The sequence below is a fragment of the Mytilus trossulus genome, unplaced genomic scaffold (assembly GCF_036588685.1).
Source record: "Mytilus trossulus isolate FHL-02 unplaced genomic scaffold, PNRI_Mtr1.1.1.hap1 h1tg000457l__unscaffolded, whole genome shotgun sequence".
Taxonomy (NCBI): Eukaryota; Metazoa; Mollusca; class Bivalvia; order Mytilida; family Mytilidae; genus Mytilus; species Mytilus trossulus.
In genome coordinates, this window is record NW_026963370.1 from 241,166 (window position 1) to 266,776 (window position 25,611).

Consider the following 25,611-nt stretch of genomic DNA (forward strand, 5'->3'; position numbering starts at 1 on the left):
CAAAATTATAGAAAACTTCATCAGCTCTAACTCAAAATATGGACAATTTTGTGTTAAGGGGGTCTTGAAATCTTTTGACAGCTTCCGAAGTGCTAATTTTTGACCTTTTTCAGCTGGACCTAATCACTACTTTACCTAAATATTTATGACCCAAATTTTTTGACAGTGTCATTTCACCCCCCAACTTGCTATATGAGGCATAAAACATGGAGAATTAAATTTGGAAGGGGTATAACATAAATTGGCAAGTAACACACTGTCCACCTTAAGGACTATATTCGTGGGACAACGAAAATCAAAGGACGATAACTGTGTACTCGGACCTAATGCACATGCATTTACGATATGCCTACAACAAATCTGAGGAGTAGACAAAAGAATCCAATTACTCCATGTAGGCTCTTTGTTTTGTTCTCACTTCTGGCTATTGGACAAACTACATTTCAGAAAAGTTGTTATAGAATGTATCTGGTTTTGCCTTATGTGACCTTGTATTTTTTTCCGGCTTAAACTGTGATATTATGTATATTGTCAATGCTGAGTAATTCAGACAAGAAGCAACACTATAAGCCGTAGACAGCAGTAAAAGGTGTTTATAATTCCTAGGTTTTAAAAAAATAATCTGTGTTTTTTGTGTGTTATATATTTCTTTAAGTTTCAATACTTTGTTAATTGTATTTCAAACTTTATATTTTCTCATTTACCTGCAATTAACTTCAAATGTTGTACAGTATATTGTTTTGATAGTATATATATATAGTCAATGTACCTTTCTGATAATTTGTCTTAATTAACAACTTGAAGGTGATTACATTAGAATCTGTTTTTTGTACTAATTACTAGTACTAATAGATATTTGCAATTTTGTAATTAAACATAATATACATTATTTGCTACAAAATGATATATTAATATATATTTGTTTGTACAGAAAGTTATATTTGTTTGTCATCTATATATTTCACTTTGTAAAGTATTTGAACGTTCCGCTATGAGTTATTCTAAGCTATATTCCCTGGTCACACATATATTTCCTAAAGTTATTGGCACATTCACCCCCATTCTTTTGTCAGAGGCGTTTATTTCATAAAAAGTTGAATAAAAAACCGTTGTAACTATGACCATGCATGGACATTATCCGTTATGTCTTTTTCGATCGCAGCCTTTTCTACAGCCATAGCTTGAACATATTTTTTACTTAAACATTCATCGATAATATGTGTATCATTACAGTTAATGCAGTTTATATATCTGAAATTGTGCTTTAAAAGTGTGCAAAATAATAATTCTCTAGGTGTCTGGTTAGTTCTAAACGATGCGTTTTTATCCTTAGTGCTCGGTGTATTTTTGGCAAATTTTTGTCCACTCTGTTGTGGTCGAAAACACTTGATACCAATTTGTTGCATTGCGTAGGCTACCTGAACATCTTCACCAGTGTAAAGTGTAAACGTTGTCATTGTCACATAGGCCTTCAGAAACACGCGAGGTAAGGTCCAGGTATGACCAACGAAATCATTAAATCCTAATCTCTCTTCTTGTACCATCATATTTCTCTCCAGATGGACTTTCTTGAATGATCTCCCGTTAGCACCAATAACGGCATTGTGATATGTTTTAGACAGATCAACGCAATACCTTAACCATTCTTTTCCTATTGTCATGTCATCGTCCCATACAGAAACATAATCCTCTTTTAATAAATATGCTATGTGAAATCTGCTATGGAAGCGCAAGTTCTTACTTGATGCAATATGCTGTATATCTATTTTAGGATTTCCTTTTCGGAAAATGTTAATTGTTTGTGCTACATTAACATGGAATCCATTTTGTAGTACTACAATTGTAGAAGGCTGTAGTGTTTGTGACACGGCATCACGTAACTGCTTATCTAAACCGTTGCGTTTGAAGACCTGAAGAACAACGGCAATAGAATGATTTGATGGTGGTGTGAAATCTATAGGCCTTTTAATTATGCTATGTATAGACAGATCGGTTTTAGTAAGTGTATTAACAATTTTTGTAGAAGCATCACCCTCACCATACGGATATGTTTTTGTTTTGTTTTTATGATTCGTTTTTGAAATCAAATTGTTCATTTCAGCAGATAAAGTGTCTTCGTTAACTAATGTCGACAAACCTTCCATCAGACATTCTACTCGTTCTGTGCTATTTCTTAGAACCAATGTTGGTAAATTGTACCAAGTTGCTTCCTCTTGCAGTCCACCAGAATCAGTTAATAAGAACTTTGATTTTTTTAAGACCCAATGGAGTTCTTCATATGATAAAGGAGAGGTACATAGAAATCTTTTATCTACATTACAAATGTGTAATGCAGGTTTAGCAGCACTTGGATTTGGATGTACTGGCACTACAAACAAACACTTCTCACACTTGACGGATTGTATGATATTGTACAAATTTGTCATCCTAGACATGTTCTCTCTTCGGTGCATTGTTAAAAGTACTAGCATTTCAACTGATAATGTTTTCAGTCTAATAGGTTGTTTAGTCTGGTTAGTTGATTGTATGTACTTTACTGCATCGATAACTGTATTTCCGGTAACAAAAATACGAGTACTATCTACTCCCTCAAAAAGTAAATTTCTTCGATTTCGTTCAGTTGGAGCAAAGTTATAAGTAGCTATATATGTGATTGTTTTACGATTAAATTCCTCTGGGAAGGGGGATTGCATGTCATACGAACGGAGCCCGGCTTCGACATGAGCAATTCGTATTCCTTTATGAAAAGCTGATATTGCTATTGCCATTGCTGACGTTGTATCACCTTGAACTATCCAAATGTCTCTGGGGTTCGATTGAAGTGTATTTGCCTGTAAAAATATTTTGCCTACTAAACTATTCAGTGATTGGCCTTTTTGTAGTGTATGATTGAATGTAATATCTACCTTTACATTAAAAAGTTTAAGAAATGGAGCAATTATTTCCATATGTTGTCCAGTAAATACAGTTCGTGCAATGAAATTTGTAGACTTTCTAAGCTTTTGAATTAGAATGACTAATTTGATAAGTTCCGGTCTTGTTCCGAAAAAGATAAACAGATGACTTTTACCACCAGTACCATTGGACTGTAAATTCCCATCAAACGTATCACTTTCGTTGTTCGATGTTAGCGATAGGATGTCATTATCAAGTGACTGATTTATGTTTCCATACGAAGCTGAAAAAAGTTTTTCATCAAAAACTTCTTGTATATGACTGTTGCCTTGCATTTCATTCATAGTTTTATTAATGGCGTGTTTTGTCAAGTCATTTAAACAGATCACAGCTACTAAACCAATGCAAACGAAAATAAAAATCACATTTCGAAAATGTGGTTTACGAACTTTCATGTTTTCACCTATGACAGTTTGTGCATGAACTATGTATCAAATATGAAATTTTTGCATGCCTCGAATTGCCTTTCAATCACCACACCTCTCATGAGTTCTCTCGGGAGGTTAATGTGCAATGTAATTGCATCCTGACAATGCTATTGTGTTCTGTCCTTTGCAATCAGAATTCAGATCTTGTAGATTTTATCAGATTTATTTGTCTCTCTTTGTGTGATTTGTTCTTTATTTTTCCCTCAACTCTATATGGTCTGATGACCCGTGATCCTCTATGGAAATAGACCTATAAAAATAATATAAATATCGTGATTGGAACCTGTATTTCTATGAACGATTCGTCTTTGTTATCTTAAGTGCCCGCGTCACACTGTCCCGATTTTTACGCCGATGACAACACGATTTTGGAAATTTTCAAAATCGGGACTGATCGTATCCAGATCGGGATATTCGTTGTGCCATATTTAACCATCGTAGAACCATCGGCCACTTTTTCTAGCCTTCGGGGACAACTTCATGAAGGGTTCTAAATTTGTTAACATCGGGCAGTTTTGACATTGCGATGTCTACAGAAATGAATCACGAAGCTACCCCATGGTCTTACGATGGCAACACGACTTCGCGAAGACTTTGTAATCCCGTCGTGTTGCCATCGAATAAAAGTACGAAGGCGACAAGATGGAACTACGACGGCAATAAATCCAGCTAAATGTAAGTTAATTTTCGCGCTTAAATACATTTAAAGTGCCATTCGCGATATGCACTGGTCAGTCTAATACGACAGTTAAGAAAGACGCCCACAAAACATGGAGCTCATATCATATGATTCTATGAGTACAAGAGAGGCGACAGCGTTGTCTCTATTAATTCAAATGGATCAAAAAGAGCAGCTATTACAGGCATAGGATTTACTTTTACAAGTAAAATATTATCTTTTGTCAATTTTTCATATCAAGTAACATAATGAAAATCATTAACGCGCATCGTACACCAAAACTGCAGGTACACGTATATAGGGAAACCAACTTTTTCTTCATTATTCTGATTTTTTATGTATCGTCTGAGTTGTTGTCACACGAATGTTTAATCCATAACCATTTTGTTTTCTATATGTCATATTTTGCCGCATTTGTTGCTTTCCCCACATCCTTCCTTTTGTCTATATTATTATGACATTCTCCTGGAAAGAGCTCTTTTTGAATAAAAGGGATCAACGAACCCATTACCTTACATTTAAGATAGATCAGTAATAAACATGGGCATAATTATGGGTGATTATTCAGACTAGTACATTTACAGTCTCAACAAGGCAATGCCGATCGTGGCTTCCCCTCGTATGTAACATATTGGGGACAAATAAGGACACTATATGTGTATATGATACATGCAGAAAATGGTAAATTGAATATGCATATTTGATACATAAACTATTTTTTCAGAAATCAACCAAAACATTCAGTAACTTGAAATACCTTTAATTTTGTCTGTAGAAACAGCAGGTAAAAAAATGAGCAACCAATAACCTGTGTATTATGCTATTTTAAGGAGAAAAAACAAGTCCATCTGCATGACCTTGACCTTTGGCATTGAACGTAATCAGATCATTATAAGGAGGAAAAATATACCAAATGTGGTTAAAATCTTTTGAAGCATATTGGCTTTAGAGTGTCCACAAGGGTGCCTTCGGCATATAATTTAAATGCATCGTAAGCTGTACACGACGTTTTTAGACATCGTATGGCCATCGCGCCATCATCGTAATCCATCGTGTAGCCTTCGTGATCCATCGTGTAGGCTTCGGCTGAGATATGAAGCTTAAATACCAGTCTTCGGTTAACGTTCGTATTTCCATCTTTTGCTATCGTATATGTTTTCGGCACCATCATATAGACTTCGTTATTCATCGTACTTGCTTCGGCCACTTTTTGGTATTTTAACAAGATCGGGACCCATGCACTTCGTACGAACTTACAATTTTCGCATTCGATTGTCCATCGTATATAAAAATCGGGACAGTGTGAGGCGGGAATAAGTATATATTACGATACAATATATTATCAAAAAAGACACAGACCACTATTATCGTATTAGTATTCTCTATTTTTGTTTTTATAAGGGGAAACTACCTATAAAACGAGGTTTATCACTTTGTTTTTACGTGATATTTTTAATCAATCAGAATTGCATTAACCGATGTTGGAAAGTTTAGGACTTAATGAGCTAAATATTGTACTTTCTGATAGATTATATATGACATAGCGAACCTTTCCATTTATTGAGCATAAACACCAAAAACTACTTATAGTCTTAGATAGCCTGTATTTGTACTCGACAGCACTTTTTTTTCCCTCGACAATCTGAATTTGTCTGAAATTTACTTAAGAGCCAGTCTGTGATAAAACCATGCAAAATGGTCCAAATCCAAAATATTCCAATCAGGCTGATATTTTGTATTTTAGATACCTTATATGTAATAACTATTTGTGCAAAATATTTTGAAAAAATATTCAGCCATTATTTGTGTATGCCGAACATTCGAAAATTGTCCATTTCTGTACTGACAAATGGCCATTTTAAGCCTATTTTAGGGTATTTTGACCTGATTTTTTTTTATTTATAGAACAAATTTAGCTTAATGATAACATATATCTTAACAAACAACTTAAAATGAAAGGAAATTATGATAATTCAAAAAGTTGTGAGATTTCTCAATACCCTTACTGACAGGTTGAAATTGCATGGTTTTGAAAAAGTGCCGATTCAGCAAAATTTGTATATTTTTAAAGGCTTGAATCTTGTAAGATCATGTTTTATTTTCAATAAAATGTAATATTTCATGAAGCTTATATATTCATCTACAAAATGCTAGAAAATGGTGCTCGGCAAATGATACCTTATCACGATAAAATAACAATTAAAGATAGGCGTGAAGGCCATTTTGCCGATTTTTTGAATTTTTGATCTGTTTCAATAGAAACTTTTCAAAAGTATGTGATAGTCAAAATATAAGAAAAATAATGACTAAACTAATGTTAACTGGTTATATTAATTGAATAAACCAAGTTCAACTAAGTTTAAATTAGAAAATATACTAAAGGAGTAAACCCGGGGAGACCCCTTTTTTCATTTTTTGCCTCTAAACTGAGCATTTTTACAATATGTTTAAAATATTAACCTATTCCAAAGAAAATAACTTTAGTAACTTAAAAATGGGCAGTTTTATTTACAATACTATGCACACTCATCAGGTAATATCACCATGAGTTCTTCACAAATTTAGCATTTTATAATAGTCTAGTTTTAGACGCTTTTTGTCTAAATTCAAAGTGGCCACAATTGAGTTCAGTCTTAAATTTTTAAAACATGTTGTATTTGATAATGATTCATAAATGTGAAAGCCTTGTACATTCATGTAATCTATGTCCAGAAAAGAGGAAGCTTTAATAGTTTTGTGAATTTCATAGAATTGTGCCTCTTACCTAGAAAAGGGCTATATTTTCTATATTATGATACAGCTTTATGCCAAATATAAAGAGACTACTCCTAGAAGTTCCTGATAAAACGGCAACTGAAATTGTGTGACGCTGACATGAACCAGTTAGTTATCCCTATGTCAATTTTGGGAGAACAGTGGACATAACAGTAATGTTAAGTTTCCTCCTAGAATGTAATCTCTTGCAATTTGAAGCTTGGGAATAAGACATGTAAAATATAGTTGGCCTATTACTACCAGCTGAGACAAACACACATATTTCAAATTGCAATAAAATGTATTTCATAACCACATGTAAGAACCAGATACTCCGCAGGGCGCAGCTTTATACGACCGCAGAGATTGAACCCTGAACATTTTGGGCAAGTATGGACAGAACATTTAAGCTTGATATAGCTCTGATTTTGGATTGGGATTAAATAGTTGACACAACACAATGAGTGTGGTCTAAGAACTTAAACTTAGAAATTTTTTTTTTTTTTTTATCTATTATGGTCCAATATCCAAAATCTAAATGCATGGTTATATTCAAGATATCATAGAACCTCAAGAATTCAATTTTTTGATGTCAGAAATCAAATAATTTTCAATTTTAGACCCTTAAGACCTCAATTTGGAGCAATTTGATAACCGATCCCAAATATTAAAACACGAAATACATGGTTAGATTCAGCATATTGAAGAACCCCATATATTCAATTTTGTTGAAATCAAACAAAATTTAATTTTGGATCCCGATTTGGACCAACTTGAAAACTGGGCCCATAATAAAAAATCTCAGTACATTTTTAGATTCAGCATATAAAAAAACCGCAAGAATTAATTTTTTGTTAAAATCAAACTAAGTTTAATTTTGGACCCTTTGGACCTTGATGTAAACCAATTTGAAAACAAGACCAAAAATTAAGAATCTAAATTCACTGTTAGATTTGGCATATCAAAGAAACCCAATAATTCATTTTTTTATGAAAGCAAACAGTTTAGTTTTGGCCCCTTTTTGGCCCCCATTTCTTAACTGTTGGGACCAAAACTCCCAAAATCAATCCAAACCTTTCTGTTATGGTCATAAACCTTGTAACTTATACTAAAGTTATAGTGCAAAAACCAAATGTCTTTGGATGACGACGGCGATGACAACGACAACGTCATACCAATATAGCACCAATTTTTTTCAATTTTTGCGGTCGTATAAAAACAAATATACACAGATGAATGGTTAAACTGTTGAGCAGACATACAATTACCCTACCACGTCCACTTGTATTTTTGTCCATCGGATGAGTTAAGCCATTTTCAACTGATTTTTATAGTTCGTTCTTATGATTTACTTTTATACCACTGTCCCTGATTAGGGGGGGGGGGGGGGTTGAACCCCGCTTACACGTTTAACCCCGCCACATTATTTATGTATGTGCCTGTCCCAAGTCAGGAGCTTGTAATTCAGTGGAAGTCGTTTGTTTATGTGTAACATATTTGTTTTTCGTTCATTTTTTGTATACTTAAGACCGTTAGTTTTCTCATTTGAATTGTTTTACATTGTCTTGTCGGAGCTGACTATGCGGTATGGGCTTTCCTCATTGTTGAAGGCCATACAGTAACCTATAGTTGTTAATGTCTGTGTCATTTTGGTCTCTTAATTGAAGACAGTTGTTTCATTGGCAATCATACCACATCATCTTTTTTATATTGTCATTAAAACGGTAAGATTTTACTGTTCATATACATGTAATATTATTGTGGTCTACCGTAAAGAAAAACGTGCAAAATGGTCTAAATACAAGTTTTTACTCATGAATAAACATGATGAAGGTATTAGCAAAAAAGAGTAAAAGTATGATAGATCTAAACAAAGTTTCACATAATAAAGTCATCAATATCTATTTTAACTAAATATTAAACAATTTTTTCAGAGTTGAACATTTTTTGATAAAAACAAGCATTCTGTGAGTAATAAATACATGGCAATACATAGTCCCCAACCCGTTACAAATTCATTGTAATGGAACAAAAATTTGATCTATAATTTGTAATAATGTAAACTACATAAAAATATCGAGACAAAATATTCCAGCAAAACGTTAACATTTGTTGAATTCTGACTATCTAAGTGAATTTCCTATGTCCAAAGACCAAAACTCTGCACACAAATATCAAACTGGAACAAAATTGAATCACTAAATACCAAAGAAAAGAAAAAAACATTCAAAATGTCATTTTGTCTTTAAAAAAATGAGTTATTTCCGTTTGAACAGAAGTCTTCTAATGAATAAGTATTTCATCAAAAATTTAATTCTATAGAAAGGTCTTCAACTGAACAAAGAGAAAAGCTTATAAAGCGTGAATAATGAATTTGACCTGTAACTTGTCATGATAAATCAAATCAAAATCTACAAGCACAAAAAAGTCAGATTTACCGAACTGACAGATAGACAGGCAGTGCAAATCTAAGTCCACTTAGTCGATAGCCGTTAGAGGACTAAAAAACAAAATCTCAAAAGTATCAACAAACATGAAAGAGATGCTCTTTGGAGAGGGAACACTCAAGATAATTTTGGAAAAGCTTTCGATTTTTGAAGAAGTAGGGTAACATCAAATGTCTTTTATCTTGATTTTATCTGAGATATAAATCAAAAACTTTTATATGGCACATTATATATGCAAACATAATATTTTTTTCGTAGATAAAACAAAATGGCCACACGTTTTTTTACATATGCTCTAATAGACACAACTTTCTAATCAAGACACTCAATGAGTGATTGGCCCTATAATTGGTTGCATTCCAATCAAAAGTTTCAAAGAGGAAGATTTTTTGAAGTACAAGTATGTTCACAACTCTGTTTCATATAGGAAGCTTTTTAAAAGACTGTCATCAATTGAAAGTATGTGAAAACCAGGTGCTCCGCAGGGCGCAGCTTTATACAACCGCAGTGGTTGGACTCTGAACAGTTGGGGCAAATTAAATATGGTCACAATATTGAAGCTTGATGCTGTCTGAATTTGGATTGTGCAAAAAAAAAAGGTTTTTGTTACAAAATAAATGTGGCCAAAGATCAACAAATCTATTGCACAATACTGTGCAATTGAAGATTTCTTCTTGAAAATTTAGAAAATTTGAAATTTGAAAAAAAAAAAGAAAAGAAATCCCTTAATTTTTTTTAACAAATCCCCCCCCCCAAACTTATTGAAACCCCCTTTCAGCAGTTACCCTTAAAACAATCCCATCCTTTCCTTTTTAGTATAGAACCTTGTAGTACAATTACAGAGAGATCTATATACATGTACTTAAACCCAAGTTATTGTTTGGAAACTAGAAATGAGCTTCTTTTCGGCCTTTTTTGGCCCCTTATTCCTACATATTTTGGGCAATTAATCCAAAACTAAATCCCAGCCCCCCCCCCCCCCCCCTTTGTTATATGGAGCATCATGGTACAGTTTGAAAGAGATCCATACAATTACACACAAGTTATCGTCTTGAAATAAGAAAAATGCTTGTTTTTGGCCCCTTTTTGGCCCTTTATTCCTAACTTTGATTCCATGACCCATTTAAAGGAATCCAAACCTTCAACTTGTGGTTTTTAACATTATGATACAATATCAGAGCAATTGAAATACTTATACACAAGTTATTATCCTTAAACTATAAAATGCTTGTTTTGGGCCCCTTTTGGGCCCTTAATTCCTAAACGGTAGGGACCATCATCCCCAAAATCGTTCCAAAGCTTCCTTTTGTGGTATTGAACCTTCTGAAAAAAAAATCATTAAGATCTATACACTTAAACTAAAGTTATTGTCCGAAATATAAGTCTACTTTGATCAGTTTTAGTTAAAATGTTAAGGTCCAAAAACTATTACAATAGTGCATTTTATAGATATTTGGGGGCATTTTTTGCTAATTTCCCGTTATTTGCCAGGCTTAAATTTTTTACTTGTCTTAGAACTGATATGCAACCTTAAAAAAATCCTAAAAATTAAAAAAAAAAATATGATCTTGAGAGAAAACACCTACTGAGTACATGTACTACATGCAAGTTATCTAATACAGCTGTTGCACAAATCTCTCTGGCAACCTGCCAAAAGGTAAAAAGTATGTCAAAATGCATTTTTTCTTTTTGTTTTATAATGTTCTTTGCAAGATATAACAAGATAATGCTATATTTAAGAGATATATCAACTATTCAGACCTTAAAAAAAACCTAAATTTTGGTGATTTTTTGGCATTATTTTTTTATAATTCACAAATATGCAAATAAGGCTGTTAAATGGAAAATCGTGTGAATTAACCAAAATTTTTTTTTTATCTTAACTCCTAAATACCCAAAGATTTTGGAAATATATATAATGTTGCAAAGTTATTACTACCAATTTGGACGAAATTTGAGATTTTGCATGGTTTTATGGCAGACTGGCTCTTAATATAACTCGATTGAGCTATACTCTTTAACCAACCTAGACATATTTGTTTTTATCTATCTATTGTATTTCCTCTGGCTAGAAATATGAACAACAATTTGAAATCCAAAATATATTTGATATAGCATTTAAACCAAAAGTTTACAATAAACATACTGTAATCTTCAACATCATATTTATCAGCACTTATATACATTATTGTCATTTTGTTTATTTTCTTTGGTTACATCTTCTGACATCAGACTCGGACTCCTCTTGAATTGAATTTTAAATGTACGTATTGTTATGCGTTTACTTTTCTACATCGGCTAGAGGTACAAAAAATGTATAGGGGGAGGGTTGAGATCTCATAATCATGTTTAACCCCGCCGCATTTTGCGCCTGTCACAAGTCAGTAGCCTCTGGTCTTTGTTAGTCTTGTATTATTTTAGTTTTAATTTCTTGTGTACAATTTGGAAAATAGTATGGCGTTCGTTATCTCTGAACTAGTATATATTTGTTTAGGGGCCAGCTGAAGGTTGCCTACGGGTGCGGGAATTTCTCGCTACTTTGAAGACCTGTTGGTGACCTTCTGTTGTTGTTTTTTCTATGGTCGGGTTGTTGTCTCTTTGGTACATTCCCCATTTCCATCCCAAATTTTATTATGAGTTACCTTCTTGAATATATTGAAGATGGAACATTCTCATCAAAACAAATTTGGAAGTCTATCGTTTATAGCGCAGTTGATAGTTTAGAGTTTAAAAAATAGTTAAACCGTGTTATTTCTGATAACAGCTTCACACGTTTTAGAAAATTTCACACATCAGTGACAATTACGGAATTTCGGAAACACTCAAACTATTTTCAGGAGATTCAAAATTCCTTTTTAATGACTAAATTAGTAACTGAAATACCAAATGCAACAAGTAATACATGTGATATATATACAAGGAATTTTGAATATGTTTATGTACACGCTTGTTGCGATTGCCCAAGTACTTATGCACAGCGCGATGTCTAGTGTTTCAAATGTTACTTGGTCGAAAACAACTGACATTTTTTTTAAACATAGTTGAATCGGTTAAATTTCTCAAGCTGTGTCATGCACATGACATCCAGTGTGTAGCAGAATATAGTCGATCTCTAAGACAGTGTTATTAAAAGTATCATTATATGATGTTCACTGCATCAGTATTTTTTTTTTAAATATTACTTGTATAAAAAGTCATTTTGTTTGTGTGTATTTACTGTATATGTTGCTGTTATACTAATATTTTGTGTATAATTATGTTGTGACGTTTACTTATATTCATTTATTGTATGTTCAATGAATGAATAAGTATAAATGACTGAAGAACTCGTGCAATTTGATTTTTCTAGGTCTGTTTAATTTCTTTTTACAGATTTTAAATATATATTAATCAACGTGTTTACCTGTATTAGAATGGTATATATACAGCGTCTCTGCAAATATATCGCACAATAAAATCCTAATTATGCGCCCAGAGTGTTTCTTTATTAATAATATGTTCTGATGTGTGTACGAAAAGACGCATTGTCTCTAAAGAGGAATAGCGGTTCATCTTGGAGATCATCTTAAATTTGTTGAATTTCGTAAATTTTGAAGAAAAAGAAAATCAAAGAAAATTAAAAAAAAATAAAAAATAATATAGTAACAAATTAAAAAAACCTAGTAACCATGAACTTTTATCATAGTTTATCACTACTTTGTTTAAGGTGACAGCAAATGTATACTTTATTAACTAAAGCTATAAGAAAAAAAATATATAAGATCTATTAAGCGATGGAAGTCAACATTGTATAATTAAATAAACGGTTTATCATATCCAACTATAGCAGTCATCACGTGACTTTTGTGACGTCACACATCACCCGTATCAAGCCCAAGTAAATTGTATAGAAATGCATAGGGGTTTTCTGGAATCGATGAAATACATTACTTTAAGTTCATGATACTAAAAGTGTGGGTCTTTGTAGTAATTCCTCATATATTTAGAAATATAAATATTCCTTTTGGAATAGTTTAAATTTTGATCTTCTCCCTTCCAAATGCTTTTGAAAATTTGTCTTGTTGCCTCGATAGTTCACACTGTTAAATCATACAACTACGATAAATATTGGATTTTCTGTCATCTTTAACCTTAAATTGCAATTTAAACAAAACAGATGGAATAATTGTGGGTCTTTGTGCTTATTATTATATTCATAAATATTTGAAATATCGTATATATAATAGTTTAATTTTCTATTATTTCCCTTCCAAATTGATTTGAAAATAAGCTATTTTCAGAAAATCTGCTATTATTTTTCAAGATGGCGACCAGATTGACAGCGTGGGGCGACATGGTAAAAATATTATTTGTACGATTTTTACTATGAAAATTAAATAACCGTTGGATGCTCGCGTTTTCATTCATTGTCTTACCTTAAAGCAGCATGTAATCGAACATTGGTTCCTTTTTATCAAGCTTAAACATGCTGTTGTTATTTTCATAAAATTTGGAAAAATGGCGAACAAATAATTTTCAAACGTAGAGGATGTTCGACACTTATTTTGTTAATGCACATAATTCAATTTATTTTCTCTGTTTATATTGCAATTAAATATGACACGTTATTGTAACTATAAGAATAGCCTTAGACATAGCAAGATAAAGGAGATATTAATTAAGTCATAACATCAACGTGATCAAAGAAAACAAACATGGCACCTAATCACGATGTAAGTTTTGACAATACCCATGTAAATGCATGTTTTGACAATACCTTTGCCGGTTAGTGTTGTCCGATTATCAATGAAATTCTTTGCAATATTATTTTATATTCATAAAAGAAGACGTCGAATGGATATAAACCGAGGTGAACTAAATATATTTGTCAATTATCTTTAAATAATTCATCAGGTAACCAGTAAAAAAATCCTAATTGAACCAGTCACATGCAGAGTTATTGAACGTGATTATGACTGTAATAGTTGCATATGTTGTAAAAAGCATATGTGTTGGCTGCTGTTACCGCATTAAAAAGAAAACTGAATAACTTTTGTATGTACACATGTAAAAAAGGAATCTATAGAGGTTTTTTTTAAGGAATTAAGGAAAATTAAGATTTGTTAAAAAGACACATCTACAGTGTATGTAAAGTGCGGATCCTAAAATATCATTTTTACTGTATATGCCATAAATGTCTACTGTAGAATGATAAATAAACAGACGAACTTTTTTTTAATTTTTGAAGAAAATCAAGAAAATTAGTTAAAATGTATATGTTCAGAAATACATAATACTAATAAAACAAAGTAAGAGATGCGAGCGGGGTTTTATCGCGCCTAAAGCCATCCAGTTGTTAAATATATACCAAAATAGGTGAATATTTAGGACATTTCACGAACAGATCGTGCAGGTGCTTTATAACTAACAGGTTAGATGTTGTTGCAGTAAAAAATATTCATTTTAATACAATTATTAAAGTTGTATAACGTAGAATATGTTTTGTCATTCAGTTTCTTCATATTTAACTAAATTCCACTATGATGATTTCGTAATGCTAGTCATGTTTACTGTCGAATAATGATACTATTCTTTCATTTTCACTGTGGAGCGAATCATTATTATTGTATATGCGGTGCATTTTCACTGTATAATTTTATTTTATTTTATCTATTACAGCTCATTTCTTTAAGCATGTAGAGCAAGACTTTAGTTGATTTGCTTGCTTTTTTTTATTTGATAATCATTATGATAACACCCAATTTAATTCAAATATTAAAAATACAGGTTAAACTATGCCTATTCATATTGTTTAAAAATGTCAATCTTATTTACAAAGTTTGTATAAACAATTATACAAACAAAGCAAGCCAACCAAAGTTTTGCTTTACATGCATTAGGAAATTAGCTGTAAAGCCTTAATTTAGCCGACTTGCTCAAACAATTATAGATAAAGTAAGAGAAAGATTTGATCAAATTTAACTTACGGAGGAAAGTTTGGTTTTAAAACACTCTAATAAAGTCAATAGAAATAACATTAATTTCAAATGTATTCCATTTAGTTTCTTATAAAGCGTATAGGGATCTTTATCCTTATTTTTTTATCCATTTCCATGACATTTCACCACTAATTACGTACATCTTGATATAGATTGCACCTTTGTTTTCCCGTTTAAAAGGTTTTACACTGGAGCCCTTTATAACTTGCTGTTCGGTGTGAGCCAAAACTCCATGTTGAAGACCGTATTTTGACGTATAATGGTCTACTTTTATAAATTGTGACTCGGATGGAGAGTTGTCTCATTGTCACATACAACATCTATATATGGCTCAAAAACGAAACGAGACGGGATAAAAAGGGATAAAAGAATCTACGCTACTTTTTTAATATATTTATAATGGGATTAATATGAGTCAAAATAGAGTAAAATAGTGGGTCGCATTTGGGTAGAAGCGTCACGCCGGATTGCCGATTTTTTGCAAGCGTGACAGGTGAAAGTCAAATGATTGTGTAGTGAAAAACGGGAAATGAAGTCTAGCGGGACACGGATAAAAATTAGAACTGCATAGTATAAGCGGGATACGGGAATCTGACAAAACAATAAGCTGAATACGGGAATCTGACAAAACAGTAAGCGGGATCCGGGATCAGAACCCCCCAATGAAACCCAAGAATAAGATATTTTTGTATATTCATCCTATTGTTGCAGTCATGCCTTGAAGAACAAATGTATCCGATGCATGCATTTTTTTTTTATATTTTTGGTCCCTTTTTCAATTTTGTGGGGTCCAAATTTATAGACAAAAGACCTTTAATATAGATATTTGGAATTCGTTGACATGCTGAATCTAACCGTGTATCTAGTTTGGGGATTTCTTTTGCCTAGTTGCTGAAATAGCCCACATAGAGTTCCTAAGGGTGTAAAATCAACAAAAATGAATTGTAGCATGCATTTCGCGTACAGTAACCCAAATGTGCATGGTTTTACCTCTGCGGTAGTATCCATTCGCGGATCTACAATTTTTCATAAGTAGGGGCCCACTGACTGCCTAAGAGGGCCCGCTGCTGTCACCTTCCAGTGATTCCCTATATAAGTTAAAATCAAGGAGAAACGTAATCTGAAGAATACAATATGACATTTTGAGAATCGCTTTTGTTACAAGTTTGAAAAGCTATATATTTGATGAAGAATGAATGAGGAGTTTGTATTTCAATTTGAAAATACATGTTTCATAAATCCTAAAGTCATCAACTAAGGTTTTTTTCATTTGTTGCAAGTGCATTTATCACATAATTCTACAATGAAAATTCCTCGCATCTTTGAAAATTCTACATTAATAATGACTGGACTAACAGTGATAATTCATCGCATCTATAGTTAAAATGGATCGCTTTCAATAATCGATATGCTATATTATGATGCTTTTATAACACTTATTTGAACTTTAATGCTATGTGTGTATATTATAAAGACATATCACAATGAAAATCTGTTAAAACTTAACTTAAAATCCTCTAACTTGATATTTTCAAAACGTAAACAAATACAGTTTTCCCATGATCCTTTATTCTACAATAGACATACCCGCATATAACAGTAAAAATGAACTAGCTGGATTCGCACTTTATATACACTGCATCTAGTTGATATGAGAATCATATAAAATATGAAAGGATGTAAAAAAAACCCGCTTTTTAACCGGATTTTGGGGACAAAAATGTCTGTTATTGATTTGGGGATGTACGGCGGTTGTCCGTGCATTTACGCATGAACCGTTCAACCAAAGCTTTTTAAATTTTAATATGTTGTTACTGACAACTAAATGAAGGTCAAGTTAAATAATGGCGATTTTGACTTATACGGTTCAGGAGTTATGGTTCTTGAAAGATTGAAAAATGGAGTTTCCAGTCTTGTCCGTACATTTACGCATGAAATGTTCTACCAAAGCTTCCCAAATTTTAATATTTTGTTACTGATGACAAAATGAAGGTCAAGTTCAATAATGACGATTTTGACTTTTGCCGTTCAGGAGTTATGGTTCTTGAAAGATTGAAAAATGGAGTTTCCAGTCTTGTCCGTACATTTACGCATGAACTGTTCTGCCAAAGCTTCCCAAATTTTATTATGTTGTTACTGATGACAAAATGAAGGTCATTTTCAATAATGACCATTTTGACTTTTACCGTTCATGAGTTATGGTTCTTGAAAGATTTTAAAAAATGTGTTTCCAGTCGTGTCCGTGCATTTTGTCATGAACCATTCAACCAAAGCTTTTGAAATTTTTATATGTTGTTACTGATGACAAAATAGAGGATAAGTTCAATAATGACGATTTTGACTTTTACCGTTCATGAGTTATGGTTCTTGAAAGATCGTAAAATGGCGTTTCCATTCAAGTTGTTGCATTTACTCACGAACCACTCAATTTAAGCTTTTCAAATTTTAATATGTTGATACTGATGACAAAATGGAGGTCAAATTTGATATTGACGATTTCACTTTCACCATTCATCAGTTATGGTTCTTGTGATATTGCCAGGTAACAAATAAATGTTAATAAATCCGGTTTGCTGTCGTTGTGACAGCCTATTGTTGAATATATATTTTATTGTGGCTGTTGTCATGTCACTTAATAAGAAAATTATCTTATCATTAAAAATTAACAAGAACAGTAGAGGTTATAAAGTCATTTATATTCGTGTTATCGTAGCTCTCACTATCGCTGTGGCAAAAATAATCACGAATATAATGCCTACCCATGTTTAAACTACAATATAGTATTATTATAGCTTGCATAAATTAATTCTTGAATACTACATTGTATATGCGTTCATATGTTGTTAAAACGGTTTCATATATATAAAAAAATATATATATATATTTAAATAGTTGAATGACTGAATAAATAGTCAACGATAAATCTTACGGGGCGATGGATCATATAAACATGATGCAGTACACTACATAAGTTGTATATTGTCTGTTTATTTTGATTGTTACACTTCCTTCATATTAAATAACTGAATTATGTTTAACGTGAAATAAACAATGATACGACATAACCAAGCAGTGAAACCAAATTTTCTATTATCATAAATTGTGTGCAAGAGCAGCTGGGGTATTTTTCTGAATATTGACGGCAGTTTTATATCACAGCAAAATATGTGGTGTAATAGACAAAAAGCAAACCATTTTTCTTTACGCGCTAGAAACGAAGCACTAGTATTTTTTGACATACGCAAGCATTTATTATGTGTCAAATTATAATTATAAGTTTACTATTTGATACAAATTGTGATGTTCTAACATATTAGTTATAAACAAAGATACTTACCAGCTAGAATGTTTGGTCACAAGTTCCTTTAACAAAATATTCAAATGTTTATGTTTTGGCATTCTTTGTCATCAAAAACATTGTCTAACTTAACTAAACTATGTCAAAATCATCGATATAATGAAATTACTACCCGTGTTAATGTAATATAGATTATTTAGCACATACTTAAAGATTTTTGAGTTTGCCTTCTAATTTTCACAGTCCATATACTTTTTCTAAGAAATACGTAACTCAGCATGAATGACCACATGGGTAAGATTTCACGGTATCGTAATCAATGTAATAAAACAAATATAGCCACTGGTTATACAGTAAATTAAATTAAAATTAAAATAAATAGTGTGTTATTAGTTTTTGCAAAGATGTTTATATATCATTCTATTCAAACTTTGGCTCTTAAATCTGTTTTATAAAATTGGAAGTTTCTTTAATAAAAATAAAGAACAACACATGTACATTGTTACCTTGTTTAAAGTCATGAATTTGGTCGATTAATGTCCAGTGGCAAATATGTCATGCATTTGCAGGACAAGATAATGCATTGAAAAACCATAAAGAGAATGTACCACTATAATCCCTCTAAATATTGGCACAATAATATTTATTTTGCACATTTGCGTAAGCAAATATTCGTTTTCCCCCTTCGTTTTTAATCGAAATCATGCTATTAAATGTGCCCAGCACTGTAGGCCATGCACTCGACCACCTTGATTTGACAAAAACAAATCAGATTTCGGTGGCCTAGTGTTACATTTCCTCATAAGTAGAACTCAGAGTTGTAACAGATGAAAACACATATATGCAAAATCACTCTAAATATTAGCACAACGATTGACGAATTCCGCAGTCATACTACTTGTATGCTAAACTAAGGTTTTGAGATTTTTGGAACTTTTGAGTCTGATACAGATTTTTGGTTTTGAAGAAATATGCAGGAAACAAGTGACTGCTATGATCTTGATTGGCTTCTTAAAGTGGTTATTACCTCGATTCTTGTCAGGAATATGACTGTTGCTATCAATTCGTTGGATGTTTTTGAGCTCCTGATTTTGCTATTTGATTCCAGACTCAAAAATTTGTTTTTAATTTTCCTCGGAGTTCGAAATTGTTTTATTTCATATTTTACTTGTTATGTATGTTAGTCCAATAACATATGACTTCGCATTCTTATTCAATTAACGTTTTTATACTAACATTTTCATTTTTTATTTAATTTTTTTAATGCTCGGGTGACACATTGATAGTAAGAAAAAAATATCCGAAATAGTAAATACAGAAATATTAAACAATGCCCCGATGTACCGGTCCCCGAGGTCATACGTGTATGTCATAGGACTAATTTTTATGTTTATATTAAGTAGTAATATAAAAAAGCTATGCACCATATTTTTATAAAGAAACCTTTTTTGAATGTTTTCTAATTGGAGAAAAATACATTTTGGGTGGGTGTGTCATATGAAACTCTGTTACACGATTCAGATTTATTGAATTGATTTATAAAAATATGAAATATATTGCTCATTACCAAAAACAATTTGGAGTGTCGGTATGTTTACAATTTCATATAAGACAATATCGCTTGTTCATATAAGAAACAGGTTTCTGCTATCTTTTTTTTTCTCTCTCAAAAGAATGACAATAAACAATCAATAAGTGCGCGCCGTGTGATAGTCTAGACTAGTAACTAGGCTGGTATTGAAAATTGTCAAGGTTATTGAATACTGGGTGTAAATGTTTACGTACACTTAAGTTAAGAATAAGTTTGTATTCTAATTAAGATACATAATTATAATGAAGTTCCGCGTGTCATTATTTTGTGCCTTGAAGCACATGGCATTGACATTTGTCATGGTCAGGGTTATTTATCTAAAGAAAGACCTATATGTACTGCAACCAGGGTTCATTTTTTAAAACTTTAATGTTCCGGAAGAACACACACATAAATTATATATCGACGGAAAGAGGAAAACGTGTACAATAAGAAAAGTTTTGTCGTGAAAATCCAGAGTGGTCACGTTTTTGTAAAATTGAGGTCAAAGGTCAGACCTAAAAAATATATTTCAACCACAAGGACAAAAAAAAGACATTTTCTGATATTTATTCGATACAATGCTACAAAAAGTGTGAAAAGGAAAATGTGGTATTATTGCCAAGGTGACAACTCCCCGCAATAGACCAAAATGACACAGAAATTAATAAGTTTATAAATATATAATTATTTTCTGTTACTGTATCTTAATACATTAATTTGTAGGATCCTTTACTAAAGATAATTTAGCTGATCTGTAACAATAACATCTCCATGCCTTATATATCATGTACTGTAGTACGCCGCTAGATTAAAACTGGCGAGGAAAGGTAATACACGGCCACTGAAAGCTTTATTTATGTAGAGCCCAGGTGGTCGTGTGGTCTAGCGGGACGGCTGCAGTGCAGGCGATTTGGTGTCACAATATCACAGTAGCATGGGTTCAAATCCCGGCGAGATAAAAACAAAAAAATTGCAAATGCAAATTTACAGATCTAACATTGTTAGGTTGATGTTTAGACGAGTTGTATATATATATAGGTCACCCTACGGCTTTCAATCAGTTAGTTTTCGATCTATGAGTTTGACTGTCCCTCTTGTATTGTTCGCACCTCTTTCAGTAGAAAGTTGTAGTTGGTTGCGTCTAATGTTAACAACGGAGTAGGTTCAGTTAGACCCCTTTTTGGCCCCAAAATATAGTAGTTTAAGAAAATTGTAAATTTGTAATCGTTAAGATATTTATTAAAAAAAGTAGAATGCTTCTGCTACATAAATATGTGCTGTGTTTGACAATACAATGCACACATATCGAGTACTAGCATCATTAAGTCATGCTAAATTACTGAAATCTTCACAATTTTAGCATTTTAGTAAAATTTTAAACGGTTTCTGTCTTAAATGAAAGTGGTTGCATTCGTGTTCATCCATAATATTGAAATGTAAGTTGTATATGATGATAATAAATAATATACATAAAGGATGAGGATGAACACGGATGCGGCCACTATCTTTTTTGACATCTGAAAAGTGATGATTTTTGGCATATTTGAAAGATTTTTCATATTTTAGCTTGAATCGGAGCGTTTTTAATGACTTAATCAGTTAAAATATTGCACATAAACTAATTGAATCAATTGAAATAGTCATTTAAGTGTTTAAAAAATGTCTAAAATCTTTCGTTAGATGAACTTGAAAATTGAGGCCGAAATCAGCCCTTACCAGACCTACTCCTTTAAAATTTCGTGAATCAGTAAAATGTTTTTCATATTTCAATTATTATTGCACGATTGAGTTAGGTGCTTACAATGTTGCTAATGTTGATAGAATTTTCAAGCTCCATAAAGGGCACTGAGCACAAATTATTTTAAATGAGTGTAATAATATATAAATATGACATCGGCAGACATACTTTTTGGAGAGCTACTGTTGATGCATATTTCCTATGACTTTGTATAAAGAAACGTAATGTTAGTTCTTAAAGCACTTCCACAAATTAGTTTGCAATATGGCAGAGTATATCTGTGTGCACCATGTAAGTTCTAAAAAAAACAGACAAAGTACTTCTAATATGCTTATATAAAAACCTATTGTGACATTCACTTCGGCTGTTGGTCTCCGTGAATATTAGTTTTTCAAAGGTCAATACAACCGCATATTTTCCTCATCAAAAGACAGAAATTGCATAATTAGTAATGCAAAAAAAAACAATCTTAAGTTACAAGATTACTCGTTATTTGACATACTTGTGGGAGTTCATTTACTAGAAATATTGTTTCAATTCAATAGGTAGCCGAAATAAACTTTTATAAAAATCAATTTTCAGAAAGTCAGGTGAAATATTTACAACGTTTTATTTACTTTAGTATACATGTATATAATATGCCCTAACATGTCAACAATCACTGTCCAGTAATCAGTTCATGGATAGTGATGGTATAATATAACAATATGATTTTAATAGACGACTTGTGTAGTTATGCTACTAAAACTAAGGTACTTGGAAGTAAACTAAGTCTAATTGATTTTGATCTTTTAATTATATTTGAAGTAAGTAAGTAAGTAAGTAAGTAAGTAAGTAAGTAAGTAAGTAAGTAAGTAAGTAAGTAAGTAAGTAAGTAAGTAAGTAAGTAAGTAAGTAAGTAAGTAAGTAAGTAAGTAAGTAAGTAAGTAAGTAAGTAAGTAAGTAAGTAAGTAAGTAAGTAAGTAAGTAAGTATAAGTAAGTATAAGTAAGTTAGTAAATAAGTAAGTAAGTAAGTAAGTAAGTAAGTAAGTAAGTAAGTAAGTAAGTAAGTAAGTAAATTATTTATTATAGTGACTTGTATGTGATGTATACAATTATATATATGTATAGATATAGGAAGATGCGGTGTGAGTGCCAATGAGACAACTCTCCATCCAAATAACAATTTAAAAAGTAAACCATTATAGGTTAAAGTACGGCCTTCAACACGGAGCCTTGGCTCACACCGAACAACAAGCTATAAAGGGCCCCAAAATTACTAGTGTAAACCCATTCAAACGGGAAAACCAACCGTCTAATCTATATAAACAAAACGAGAAACGAGAAACACGTATATATTACATAAACAAACGACAACTACTGTACATAAGATTCCTGACTTAGGACAGGTGCAAACATTTGCAGCGGGATTAAACGTTTTAATGGATCCAAACCTTCTCCCTTTTTCTGAAACAATAGCATAACATCACAGCATAGAAAAACACACGATAAAATATCAATTGGCAGACTTAACTCAATCAAAAAACGTATGATTACACAATGAACGAATAAATTTGATCTGCGATATCTGAATACAAATGCACAGTTAATTAAATATTAGAGACAAACATTCATGACCAAAAAGCTAACAAACAAATTCAAATAAAGCCATGGCAGGACATCACTGAGATATTTTTAACCAATCAATATTCACTTTAGAAAAAAACCGTTTTTGTTTTTTTTAAATAATTATAATCTTCAAGTTTATACAAATGTAGTAAGAATAAGTGAAAAATTGAAGATATTACAAATAATCAAAGCTAGTATACAGACAAGATCCATATAAATAAAAATAACAAAAAAGCATTATAAACAGTATCAACAGGTCGAATTAACAAGAAAATACGATTTGAGAGTACTCGCAGTTACTGACAGCTAGTTAAAAGCCAAAACCAATTAATAATAAAAAAATCATGCATCAGAGACTAAAATCAACTAATACACATCACAGGGATTTAGTTTTTTAACGTCATTAATAGTCAAAGAAGACATATATGTTCGCACGATGGGCTTTATTCCAAAATGAACAGGTCCCTTTGTCATGTTTATATAAGTAGAAAATATATCAGAGATTATACTTTTTAGATATTTCGCATAAGGATGTAGTTTATGTGAGGTTTTGGCATACCTGTAGGTGCCAAATGTTCGTAATCCTTGGTGTTTTTCGATACGACACAAGATAAAAATAGTTTACCCCATAGCACCTATTTATCTTTTAGCATAAGATTTAATAGCTCATAAAAGGTCGATTTTCTCTCTTTTGATTTGAGACCCAAATAGAACCAATTCAAATATAAGTTACATGTAAAAGTCCGAGTCATGCAGCCTTTTCCCGCCATATTTTATAAATCAAATATCTCGAAAAGAAGCTCCTTAACCTATCAATATTTTAAGCTTATTTTGATCTATAATTAATACTCTTCCTTGTGGATTTCTTGATTTATTTAATTTTGCCTTAAATCACCTTAGTACATCCATTTGTCGTAGATGTTGCTGACTAACAATGTGCACGTAGTAGTTACGATCCAATTGTGTCTAGCTGTAACACATTGGTACCAGAGATGAAATTGGCTGAAATTCGGAAAGAAAATCTTATTATGTTCAATTACATACATGTACATATACATTGTTTTGTTAATCATATACAATAGAAACCAAGATGTCAACATAATTATAAAAAGAAGATGTGGTATGCTTGCCAATTAGACAACTTTTTTCCATATATATTTATTCATTGTGTTAATCAAAATAATTCTTTCGATATAGCATGTTCTAAAAAAGAGACGTGCCTTACCATATCTATAGTTCACTTACACTGTCCGTCTTTAAGACCTCACCTGGGCATGATTTCAAGAAAAGAGAACTCCTGTTAATGTGGACAGACCGTTGAAATGACTAAATAGAGTTAGATTACCCTCATCATGGGAGTATTAGTCGATATAATACTTCCATGCCCTCATAAAGAGTAATTGGTACTGGCATATAATCATTCATCATCATCAAAACCTAAGTCATCGTCTGAGAAAAATATGAATTGCTTCTTTTTGTTCGTATAATATTGTTTTTATTGTAAATGATTGTATATAAACTTTTATTGTACTACTAGTAATATTATGAAGACTTTATCATGTTCATGTTGTCGTTTTGCGTATTTTTATAGTCTTTTCTGTAACCTATTCTAACCGGACTTGGAATTCTTATAAACTGTGTTATACTTTGCGTATTACTGTGTGTTTGTTATTCCACGTTCCGTAGAGGAAAAAGGGAGGGTTTAGATTTCACAAAACAAGTTTTACCACGCCGAATATGTCTGGAACCTCTGGTCTTTGTTGGTTTTGTCTGTTTGTTTGTAAGTGTGACCTCCATTTTCGCCGAACTAGTATACATAATTGTTTAGTGACCAGCTGATCAGAAGCTCGCCTACGGATGCTAGAAGTTGAAGACTCTGTAATGGCTTTCGGCTTGGTTTTTTTTTAGTCGGGATGTTGTTTCTTACACACATTCCCCGTTTTCGTTCTCAATTTTACTCATAATACAGCGGTCACACCGTGCCGATTATTGCTCCCTTTTGAAATCAGTCAGCACTAAGACACAAAACATGAAAAAGTCGAATTACTATCCTCATTTCCCTTTGATCATTACATCTGAAGCAGTAGTATACGTTCGTAACATATATGTACTTGTGTCTCATCAATTTTTTTAAAATATAACAAATAAAACA

General features: G+C 32.1%; 1 protein-coding gene across 1 annotated transcript; it reads right to left on the minus strand.

Moving 5' to 3' along the window:
* Positions 1-710: 710 nt before the first annotated feature.
* LOC134702405 (uncharacterized) lies at positions 711-18,801 on the minus strand. Its single transcript, XM_063563307.1, has 2 exons — positions 18,579-18,801; positions 711-3,633 (listed from the first exon to the last, which is right to left on the minus strand). Exon 2 carries the CDS (start codon positions 3,348-3,350, stop codon positions 1,116-1,118), a length of 2,235 nt encoding a protein of 744 aa, XP_063419377.1. The 5' UTR covers positions 3,351-3,633; positions 18,579-18,801; the 3' UTR covers positions 711-1,115.
* Positions 18,802-25,611: the final 6,810 nt, after the last annotated feature.

Excerpts from the sequence above, each read along its gene's own strand:
- LOC134702405 (XM_063563307.1), bottom strand. The coding sequence starts at position 3,350 with ATGAAAGTTCGTAAACCACATTTTCGAAATGTGATTTTTATTTTCGTT.